This window comes from Hylaeus anthracinus, unplaced genomic scaffold (assembly GCF_026225885.1).
Source record: "Hylaeus anthracinus isolate JK02 unplaced genomic scaffold, UHH_iyHylAnth1.0_haploid 0, whole genome shotgun sequence".
Classification (NCBI taxonomy): Eukaryota; Metazoa; Arthropoda; class Insecta; order Hymenoptera; family Colletidae; genus Hylaeus; species Hylaeus anthracinus.
In genome coordinates this window covers 17,380,079-17,392,159 of record NW_026533254.1, presented here as the reverse complement: position 1 = coordinate 17,392,159, position 12,081 = coordinate 17,380,079, and the positions used below count along the sequence as shown (strand labels likewise).

Here is a 12,081-nt window from a genome sequence, read left to right as displayed (position 1 = left end):
CCTCCTCCCTCGACACCAAAAGGGTTAAATTAAATCGCGCGTTTAAAATATTCAAAGCCTCGAGTCGAGCAAAGGCAAGATTAGTTCGAAACCAGAGCGGAGGCAGGGTTTCGACCCTAAATAGTGGCAACCCATCGAAGAAGGGACCGAAACTTGGCCAATAAACGCGGCTACATGTATCCGTGGCCCGTAATCTCGAAGTTAACTTTAAAAACGATGTTACCCACAAGATGACACTTGCCCGGAAGCTCGTCAACGACGAAACTTGTGCCGAATACCGGTGTATCGAGCGGTAGGACTAGAGAGCCGAGTGGAGTGTGCTCACCAATTTCGATAGCTCCTCGTCGTCGTAAACTGGCCTGAGCTCCTCTTCCAACTCCGCCGTTTCAAGTTCTGCGACGGGACATGGCGGGGAATTAATGAAAATAAACGCAGCGGAAAGTGTTAGATCGTAGGAGCTAGACAGAGTGTTCAATAGGCAAGGTAGAGTATCCTGTCGGCAAGACTCGGTACGGTAGAGTGTTCGATCGGTAAAACTCGGTAAGGTAGAACAGTTCTGTCGATAAGCAGATTTCTCTGCTGGTAATCTAAACCACTGCATCGATACTACAATTTCCTACAACGTTTCTAATCCTGAAACCATCCAACGATTGAAAATGTAATTTCCAAAGAAGCTCCTCCATCGACCAGGCACCCAACTACCCATAAAAATACCACCCACCCCCAATTCCTTCAATGTCGACGACAAATCGTCCCGTTTTAATCATCGATCGGTTCTCCAAGCAACGTCATCGATAATCGAGCTCGTCTCAGCGGGCGAAACGGAAACAAATTCAGCGAGTTGGGATCGTTCGTTAGTCGTCGATTGGAAACGGCGGCGGTCGCGATGGGTCCTCTTAAATCCGGCGGGAGAGTTAAATCGAAGACATTCGTTCTCAAGAATCTTCTTCCCTCCTCTCTCTCTCTCTCTCTCTACCTCGTCCGTCCCAACGTCGTTTTTCCTCAGTCCTCTTTTCGTCCCAGTGGCAGCGAGTTCGCGGCGCGCGCAACCACCAAACCCCCTCGTCCAGGGATACGTCTTTGCTCCTGGCAATCTAATAGGAACGATAAATCGCGAGCAGCTACTGAATCGGCGGAAGAGGAAACACGTCGGGTGATCGAGGCGCCGCGGGAGGACACGTTGCCGTAATTTATTGGCCTATGATAGCGAGCATTATGTAGATGGTAACGATGTCGTCTTCTCCGCTTTCTCCATCGCCGACCAGACCCCTCCTCTCCCACCCCCCGATGGTCGTTGGACTTATTACCGTCACGTAGCTTTCCGCGACGATGGTTTTTCACGGTTTACACAGCGCCCCCGTCACGTTCGCGTTCTACGTTTCCCGGATTTCTGCGATTGACGGCGACGAGCTTCAGGAATTCCACGGGATCGATGAGCCTGTGGAGGAAACGCTCGCCGCTGTGTGTACTTCAACGGAATCCGTGAATGGTTTCGTTCCTGCGACGGAATCGTTGGAATCGCGCGGATTTCTGACGAGGTAGGTCCAGTTGACGGTGAATTTTTTTATAATTCGTGGTGATATTGTGACGATCGTCGAGTGGAGTCGAGTAGAAAGTATAGTACGGTAGCGTATAGATTCGAGCAAGGAAGCAGATCATGAAGAGGCCCTTGAGTGCAATGGTTGCGGCGCTCCAGGGGTCGCTAAGAGCCTAAGAGATTGAATCGACCACAAATAGCGTAATAATTGATGTATTGAATTCAACACTGTGATAAACAAACCTAAACCGTGGCCACGACTCTAATTCCTTAGGAGCGGGTATCACAAATATCACAAAATGCGACGGAAAATCGTTGTAGGTGAAAAAGTTAATATGGCATGGTTTTTTATTTTTAATTCCTCGAACGATACGAGAAGCATTTACGGAACACATATCGCTGAAAAGTGACAACAACGAGCGAGAAATGCCGGGCATATTGCTCGTTGTGCAACGTATTTTCCGTCTACACGTTCAAAAATGCCTGGACGGACACGGGGTTGCGATTATCTGGGGTGGGGGGGAGGGGGGAGGAGGGAGGAGGTGGCGGAGGAGGAGGAGGATTGAACATTAAAAATCACGCTGGTCAAAGCGAGTGATCTGTCAAATACTTCGCGCGCACGGTATAATTCGTCCTTTTCGAGCGTTAATTATTTTACAAAAAGCGCTCTCTGTGACTATACTCGTCCAGCGTTTTGCCAGTTTATCAGAATTCGTTAACAATGATGGCGGTTCGCGCCTGTGTAGAAATAAAAGGTTGTAGGTGGACAAGGCGGTTGGCGCATTTTTCACGAAATTTTGTCGACTTTAGTAAATTCGACAGAAACTAATTAAAATTGTCAAAAGCTATGGGAACATTTTTTTTTTGTTTTTAATTCACGGCACGAAATTCACTGTGCAAAAACGAGATATTCGAGAACTTGACTCGTCCAAGACTCCAAGTCTTCGTTAAAAAAATACTGGCAAAGACTTGCGCCAACCAGAAAAATTCGTCAACGACCCATCGATCGAGCAGCGCGACGACGCGACGATAACGATTCCCAATAAAATCCTCGTCCAGCGGATTACCGGTTACAATTTCGTTACACGCTCAACGCGAAAGTAATTTTTGTTTGGTGCTAGGCGATGGAAGAGAAAGAGGAGGAAGGGGGAGGGGGAGACGACGTGAACACGATCGAACCCCGGCGAATATCGCAGTAAACATTTTCGCCACCAATATCGGTGTATTAACGAGTCCCCCGCGCCCCTGAGTACCGCCGCCATTGTCGACGTAATTGCGGGCACTTTACTCCGCGCAACTCGCTTCGATTCGGACCTCCATTTGGAATTTCCCAGTTAACACCGGAACCAGTGGTATCTTTCCAGGCGCGAACAAGAATGGAAACGTGTTAACCGACGATAATCGGCTGGTCATTGTCTTTTTAGGGTCGTGGTAAATGATTCGTTTTATCACGATCACGAGGGATATTAATTGTTAATTTGAATACAAAAGGATAAGAATCGACGAATATAAGTAGTCCTCGTTTACTCTATTTTTACCCTACATAGAAGCAGTAAAACTACGGGATGGAAAGTACCCGATCTACCCTTTCGAAAATAATCAAGTGAATTAAGAATCTTTCTAGACGTTCTGTACGTGCATCCGTCCAAAAATGGTTGTTTGGTATACAGGATAATAATTGGCATTCAAGGTGTTCGGTGCTCGTGGTCGTGGAATGCCTAATCCGCTCGACAACACGGCCGTTCGATTGACCTGAAACAATGGGAGCATCGATACGAACGGGCCGAGGGGTGAATTATGACGCTTAAGGTGGCCACTGGCCGACGATTAATCGGTCGTTCACGGTGTTGCCGAGTTCCTAATTTGTCTCCAGGATTATGGTAATTCGAGCCCACCCTCCACAGTGCTTCCCCGAACCGATTCGCCGCGAGTCTCGCTGGTTACCGAAAGTAGGCAAACTGGATGAACCAATTGGTCTGCCTATACCATGTGGTTATACTCACGAATTGCGCTGCGAAATCCACGAGCGTATCGATGTATCTAGCTCAGCCCTAATTGTGGCTTTTATATATACCGCGAAAGATGGTTAAGTAGCAACGTTAAAAAATTTAAATAAATATTTGAAAATAAAATTTGTAAAGGAAAGATCAAAACACGCCCGAGCGTCGTCACAATTCCGCGGATCGATCCACGGTGTACGTCACTTGCATTCCCGGAGGTTAGGGAACGCGGGTAGAAGGAGGGGGGGGGTGAAGCGGCGGCGGCGAGGGGGCAGAAAAAGATAGTGGAGTCGTGGGAGCTGGCATGGAACTCGCCCCGTAGACGGGGAAACGTGGAAGACTTTAATATTTTTCTCGTAAATCTTACTGTGCCTCTCCTCATCGTCGGTGGACTCAGCGTCCAAGTACTCTCTGCGCGGATCCGGCGGCGGCTGATCTTTAGCTTTAACTTTCTGCCTTTGCATTTTATTGACGGGTCGGCCTGCCGGCCTCGACGCCTCTCTCTATTCGAGAACTCTCTTGCAACTGATTTATGCGGCCCCGTCCGACTGTTACCGCCGTTTTCCCGAACCTTTTTTCCGCTTTCCGTCTTGCAGTAGATATCGTCGAGTGCCACGAAGTTGCTCGATCCTCGAGCTCGAGACCGTGACGGACGAGATCTCGAGTGATCGTCGCTTGTCTCCAGCATTTGAGGATCGACCAGGGGGCGACGACGAATCTATTCCCCTCTCGGCGAATCCACGGGAGAACCTGGAACCGAACTCTGTGTATTCAGGAAGGAGAGACCGTTTCGAGTTTACGTAGGTCCTCGAGTGTTTTTCCGTATCTTGTGTCGATGTCCCCGAGTTCTGGCTTCTAGGAGCTTTCTTTCGACGGTTATCGGGAGGTTCGATTGAAATTTTTACTGTTCCGAGTTATAGGAGGCGAGAATTTTAAGTTATTTACGCTACTTTGTCGACAGACTGCTCTGTACTACCGACGAGGTACTCTGCAGTGCCGACAGACTGTTCTGCGTTATCGGTAGAAGGCCCCACCTTGGCAATAGAGTACTCTACGCTACCGATAGAGTGTCCTACCTTGCCACCAGAGTGCTCCAGCGAAATCCCTGCCGTTGATAATGACTTGACACGGTCCAGAGTCGCTGAACCCCTGTAAGGAGACTCAAGATCGGTCAATCGCCCCTTGAACAAGCGTAAAAACGTCTTTGGCAACGACCATTGTCCGCCATTCCCCGAGTTATTTAAGTTTGGCATTGCTGCGCGATTCCGTGGGATCACCGTGGATGGATCTCGATATTTACAGCGCTTGGGAGTGCCACATCAATCTCGCGACGGGCTTGAAATGGCCGTTCGGGTTGCTCGCAAATCCACGTCGTTTAGGTGGCCGGTGCATTAAACGGGATTTATATTTCCTCGAATAGGAGCCGATGGGATCGATCGGTATTGTCGGCCGGGAAGTAGTACCATTTTGCATCTTATTTAAAGGTTTCGAACGTCGCGGGTAATAAAATCGTGCTTCGCCAATGGAAGATGCAGGAGGGAAGTTTATGGTGTTGCCACTTTTGTTGTCTATATCGAATTTCATCGTCCCTTTTCTTCGGGCACGACAGTGGCCGGGCTTTTGTGCGGCTGGATTTATGGATATTCCGTTGAAGACGAGCCGGATGAATTTGTAGTCCTCTTTGCGAACCGGAAACGATAATACCGCGGTCGCGACGATCGTTCCGCGGCTCTTGCGAGCCCGGAACACGACCCGTTGTAACGCTGCCGGCGAATTTACTGGGATCCCCCGTAACGATCGGGAGCGGTTATGAGCTGAATACTGGAGTGGAAGAGCGTAGAATGATTTCTAGGACAACTCATGAATGGGCACGAGCAGTTAAAGTACGGAATTTGGCGTCATCGAGGGGTTTATTGTTTCTTAGGTAGAGGGAGATTTGATTTTTGGGAAGGAACAAGGAAATTGTTTGGGGTCCTCTTCGCTTCTGTTATTAAAAAAAGTCTATCGATACAGTGCTTTACAGGGCCAACAGAATACACTACACTACCGATAGACTGTTATACTACACATATCCATCTACCATCTACGAAAACCTCTAAAAACAAAAGTAAAAGCGATGAAAATGATTGGACCCCTGAACACATAATTCTTCTTCAAGAGAACCACGTCCCCAGGTCGTTCGCCGTTCCACCCGAAATTTTTAAATCTCTGTCGGTCCTCCAGCCAACAATGGAGTCCTCATCGTCAGACATCGGAAGTTCCTGTCCTCCTGTATAAATCTCCCTCTCCTCCCAGCCATTGACGTCTCGTTCTGCAGCCGTATCAGGCACCTAGCGTGTAGCAACGCTGTTTTTGCTATCGGTTCGCGGACAGCCGGATGAGCGACGCTTTCAACCAGGCCAAGCGAACGAACGAAAGGAGAAATTGCATCCGAACGAAGAGCACGTAGGATGGGAGGGGTTTGGGGATGGCCGGTCGATGGAACGAGATTAAAAGAGGCAAAGCTACAAGATTAAAAGGCAATGCCGGACACGGACCGAATCGAACGGCCCCCGGACGACTGCTCGCGGAGACATTTATATTCCTGGGAAATCGTTATTGACCGATCAGGGGACTCGAACGATCCCTGGCGTGTCGTTCCGCGCTTTTCTTTCTTCCCTCCACCCTCCGTCTTCCGTTTCAGCGATCCACGCGCCTCCGGGCGCCCTACCAAAGATACACGCGCGCGTACACTCACACAGGAACACTTTGTCCCTGGTTCCTTCGAGGTTTCATTGTCGTTTATGGTATCCAGCCTTTTGTAGCTTCCTGGCTCGACCCGTCGTCGTTTTTCTCGGTCCGCGGAACTGAAACGCAGCTCTACCGGTCGCTCGAGGGGGCGGTTTTACGAGGAGTTTAATTGGCCTCGTAATTTCGACTGCTGGCCACCGGGCGAGGACAAATTCTTGTTTGAGGGAGGAGTTCTCTGGGGCTCTGGCGCTTGACGCGACGCGTTCCACTGAATTCTCTTTATTTCTCACGGTTTTTATAGATCGTAGGCTATGAAACACTCTATTGGTAGTGTAGAGGGTTCTGTTGGCACCGCAGGATGCTTTAGCGATAGTGTAGATTAGTCTGTCGATACTGCGGACCAATCTGCCGGCAACACCTCGAGATATTAGTGTTAGAAACGTATTAAATCTAGAATTTTCTTAGAAAATAAAAATTTCCTTTTCTTAGAAATGTTCCGATCGCGATTCACTTGGATTTCTCTTCGAGTTCCACCTCCATTTTTGAGCACGCTCCCCGCGTGCTTTATTATGCCTCCAACGTAAAGTCAGATAACGCGCCATCGGCATTGCCTCGGCGCATTTTTATTGCGCTGTTATTAATCACCCAGCGACGAAATGTGTTACCGCCTTCCGACCCCTATCCATCACCCTCCATCTTCTTCCGTCGTCTATTTTACTCGCAGGTTTCTTCGAAGTCGCCTTTGAAGGATCAAAGGGGCGGTGTATCGAGTTCCCCAATGGATCTTGCGCGTCACGGATCAAGGGTCACGGAGCACTTCGTTAACACGTCAGGGGTATCCAATTATTCCAATGGAAAACGGGCCGTGTTAACCCTTCGCACCCTGAGGAGTCGTCGAGTAATAGCTGTAGAGTAATAGCCAAGTGCGCGGAGTTTCTATTTGAATTTCTGTCTAAGAGGATGATCACGAATAAATCTCGACAATTTGGTCATTTGCACAACCTTCTTCGGACTTAAAATTTCTGTTGATCAAAGATAAGCACACACGAATCGATATAATATTATTTTTGATTACCTCCAAGTGCCTGAACAGTACAGCTTGGGGGTGCAAAGGGTTGAAAGCTCCGGAGTACCTGTACTAAGCAAATGACGCCAATTCTTTTACCTGAAATTACCAATGTCCCCTTGACGTTCGAATTCAACCTCCGCCAACTTTTCCCGCCAAGTTTCCAGCCCCTCCCACGCACCCCATCGACGAGCACGCACCCAGGCGCATTAGCAGCGCGTTTAATCGTATTTTTATTATTTTCCTCGGGGTGTTTTCAAGGCCAACGCTTACCTGTTGCTGCTCTCCGCAATTATGCATCATCCTTTCAGCCGTCGGCTGTATGCTCGAGGGACTTATCGCGGAAACTCGCCTCGGTTTTCCCGCCTCCCCCGACGACCAGCGAAATGGAGAAAAAAGATGGCAGCTGGTCGGGGAAAACATTGTGGCTGGCCGTGTATGCTCGTTTACACGTCGAATCGTTCTTTTTCCAGACTTTTATTATCGGAATTGTTCATTCGCCTTATTAACACGTTGGCTGTCAAACGGAAACTCGTGAAAATTTCTACCAAGTTAAAAGTTCATCTCTAAACAGTTGGAGATAGGATCATTTAATATCTGTTGTGGTAATTAATTTATTAACCGATTTGTTTTCATTGTTCTTCTCAACTTTGGAATTCATTTCTTTAGTATCATTATGGCTCGTGGATATTGAAATCGAAGGAACGGGAAGCGCGGGACGGTAACGAGATACGAAACGCGTCCGTGGTCGGCTGAAATTTACATGAAACTTAATCGGCTGCAGCGGATACGCACGTGGTCCGGGCGCAGGCTGACTAGTTCACAGGGTGCATTTATAATTGAGCATCTGTTCGGCCGCGATTTTCCCTCGAAGCAGCAAGAGTAACGGATCGATCCCTGGATCTGTATTAATTGCTAGGAAGCTGCTACAGTTGGCGGACCGATCGGAACAGTGGATAGCTTTGTTGGCGGAGATTGGCAGCTTGAACGAAATCCCTTGGCGATGGAACGGGCCGTTGTGCTTTCGACGACCGATTAATTCCGATGACTTTGTATCGAAGCTTTAAGTTTCGTTCAGTGACGAGTTACGGTCAGATCTAGATCAATTTTCCACGTGTCTAATTCTTTAAAAACTAATCCTCCTCAGATTCCATAATACTAATGTTTGCCTGAACATCCTGACCATCTTAGCAGTGTCAGTCTATGTTACATCTAGGTCAACCTCCCTTAACGATAACTCTCCTTAACCAGTCGAGGTCCACACAGTCGTAAAACTTGCAACAGTGTTCCCATAGTTTGAGACTCGTTGGGAATCCGATCGGAGCAGCGTTCCAAAAAACTTCGCATGCTCGAACGCAGTCCTGGTCCGCATTTAACGGGTTCGAGAGGATCTATCTTCGCCGATGTTTCGCTAAAAGCCGCTGAAAGATATTTTTCTTTCCTCCTTTTACTCGGTTCTCCGGTTATTTCTCGCGGTAGACGAAAAACTCCGCGGTAAGAAACTTTTTTGGAATTTCAAAGGAACGAGCCGGACGTTAGAGGGAGCGACATAAGCAACCGAGAATAGCGCCGATGGACCGGAGAAGTATGAAAACTCGGTACCCGCGTATTTGCCTGATAAAAGCCGAGCAAGTTCGAAGAAGACTCGACTGGGCTCGAAACTTCGCCGATACGGTCGGACACTCAGAAAATTGCGCTGTCTGGATTAACGCAACGATCCCTGCTCGGGAGTTTCTGTTGCATATTAAGGGTACATCTCCCTCGAAGAGCCTCTTTGGCAGTCCAATTAACGGAGGGATTCCCGTTAGGAGGACCATTTGAAATTATTTTTTCCCTCAACTAAAAGCGGAACACCGATTGCAAACTTCTGCGGACATATTCGTTCAGTCTCGATGGACTATTTGAATTTTCTCGATATTCTTTAATTAGGAAGACACTCTGACCATGGGGTTTCAAGGTTTTCGATAGATCAAAGTTGGCTAAAATCAGAAAAAACATATTCGCAGTTTTGACAGGCTATCTGAATTTTCTTGATACGCTATAATTAAAAAGCTTTGAGGTTCGAGAATAATTCGTTAGAATAAATATATTCACGGTGTCTGGACGGTGCCATCTGAATTCTTTCGACGTCCTGTAATTAAAGGAACTCTGACCTTGGCGCTTCGATGTTTTCGAACGCCCCAAGCTGGTTACCGTATAGATTCATGAATATTACGTCGCAGGATCAGCGCGGTTCGTCGAATTAATTAACGCAGGAGAGATACTTCTGTTTTGGAAGAAACTGGGTCGAAGTGGGGGGGAACAAAAGCAACGGTAGCTATCGTATGTATGCTAATTGAACGAGGGGCAATCTGGAATGGACCCTGGCAGTGGCTTCCGGTTGATTACCATGGCAAGTACTCGGAAGAGAGTTCCTCCAGCGAACGACAATGTGAAAACAGCTTTAATGTTCCTTCTCCACTCGGTGGTCGAGTGGCTGCACGACAAAATCCTGTTCTCGGATTACCAGCGGCGTGGGACACATCAACCCTTTCGCTCAATCGCAGGACGAAGTTGATCCACGCGATTCAGAACAAATTGGTCCTTGTTCGAGTATTCTTGGTTCGAAATTCGTCGGGAAAGAAATAAACGAGAGACGTTGAAAATAAATCATGCGTCGAATCGAGCAACGGGTGTAATACCGAGTGCACGATATCGAAAACGAAATTGTTTGCTCGCTAAATATTTGAAACGAAACGTATCCAGCAAAAATCCAATATTATGAGATACGATATCACGAAATTAAAAGTTACATTTAACAAATAGTTTGGATAATTCGTGCTTGTTTTCGAGCGAACCCGCTTGGCAATTTTTAAGAATGAAATATCAACATCGCACCAGCGACCCAGTTTGTTTTACGTTCGAGGTGGATCAATCACGACCATATACAAGTCGTTGATAATCAGGTAATCAAAGAAACAGTATCCTACCAAGAGCGAGTCGCGTTTAAAATTGATCCGTAACAAGCTCCGTCAGCTGCTTCGTTATTCAGTGACAACGCAGCAATATCGCAAGATCCAGAAACGCGAGATTTCATACGCGACAACTTAATACGTCCCGAGCCGATCCGATCGGAACAGAAAAGTGCATTGATTAATCAACACGCGAGGCGGACGCCTCGTGGGAATTAAAAACGTCGACTCACCGGATCGACCGAACGAGAGACGAGCAAACATACCGTGTCCTTTTTGTTAGAAAAAAAAAAATCAATTTCGCGAAGTAGAGAATTCGATTACGCGTCGCCGCACACGTGTGCAACGTTAAGAAATGAAATTGTTCTGGACGTGGAAGTTAATCTTTTAATTTCACCGTTACATGGCGCTCGTTCTAATAATTCGAAACGATCTGGGACGGGTTCGCGATCGAAACAATTCAAAGCGATTCGGGCGATTTATGCAATTCGCAACCTTGGACCATTGTTATTAAAATTGTGTGAGCCGATGATGTTAGATAGAAATCGGTCTTCTGGTTTGTTCCGACCCGGCCTGGTCTGACCAGAATGGTTTTACACAATCGGAATCGCCACTTTCCTGGACACGCCTCGTATCACCTGGAAGGGTTCAGAATTCGTAGAATCGTCCACCACCCCCGTTGCAACGACGTATAAAACGGTCCAGAAAGAAATTTGCCAGAAGTGGCGAGTGATCGATTGACGCGAGAGTCTGCCTCCGTTTTCGACGCGACTTCCACTCCTCGTTCGTCCTTGTCGAATTTAATAATGGCGAATTTACGCGTGACTTTTCCACGGGTCGCTGCAATTCCCTGCAACAGGGATAACGAAGTTCCTGCGGACCATGCAGGGCTGGCTCTATAATCTCTAGCATCGCTATCTTACACTTAGTCACAGGACGTCCTTCCAACTCGTGTTACGAATTAAAAATAGACGAGTCGCGGTGTCCGTATTTAAAAACTTTAGTTACAGTCTTTAGTTACAGTTTCAGTTTGAGATTCAGTTTGAGTGACCACCTCAGTACAACAGTTCTATTAATCGAGCTCTGTAAACGAGACAGCTTGTCCACAATTTCGCCATCCATAATCGAGGTTTCTTTATTAACTTCACAAATTTTTTAATTTTTTTTTTCTCACTGAAGCTACCCTAGTAGAAGTCGCAGGTGGTGCATGCGGCCCTGCGTCAGGTGGCTTTTCCGCGTGTAAAGCGATCGGTTTTACGCGGCGTCCGACATATTGGTCGGCCAACAAAGGCGGCATGCGCTGGCTCGTCGACAAACGATCCGCTGAATGAAGCCCTGGACGAAAGTCTTTATCGTACAGGTCGGAATTTCGCGATTACTTTGGGCCGAATGCGCGGGGCTTTATGGAAACCGTGTGACTCGAAAACAAACGACCGGTTTAATTTTTTTTTAATACCGTCGAACGCTCGACGCGAAAGTAATTCTCGTTTTGGGGGTGGGCGACGGAAGGACGGGCGCGAACACGAGAACGAGACGAATTATTTTGAGCCACGAGTTTCTCTTCAGGGAGGTTTACCATTTCAGAATTGAATTGTGTTTTTTTCTCTAGTATTCGCCCTAAACGATAGGGTTTTGTGTGCGGTAATTTTGTGTCCTCAATTAAGATTGTTTCATGCTCGAGATTGTAACACCAGGACCTCTAAAAATTTCCAATCATTTTTATTTTATTTAACCATCGCTGTGAATTACAAACAAAATTGAGACCTTCTCTCTTGAGCGCGAACAGCGAAGAAAAAG

The 12,081-nt window shown here is 47.4% G+C and overlaps 2 protein-coding genes across 2 annotated transcripts in view; one reads left to right on the top strand and one right to left on the bottom strand.

Annotated features, from left to right (window-relative positions):
- The window catches only part of LOC128894097 (dynein axonemal heavy chain 2), a 45,335-nt gene extending 41,334 nt beyond the window's left edge, over positions 1-4,001 (bottom strand). The window contains exons 1-2 of the mRNA XM_054155566.1: positions 3,905-4,001; positions 326-393 (exon numbers count right to left, since the gene is read on the bottom strand). Of these exons, the coding sequence (XP_054011541.1) occupies positions 326-393; positions 3,905-4,001 (165 nt within the window). The remainder of the gene's footprint in view (positions 1-325; positions 394-3,904) is intronic.
- Positions 1-12,081, top strand: part of LOC128896281 (uncharacterized) — a 75,790-nt gene that overhangs the window by 52,835 nt on the left and 10,874 nt on the right. The window lies entirely within an intron of this gene.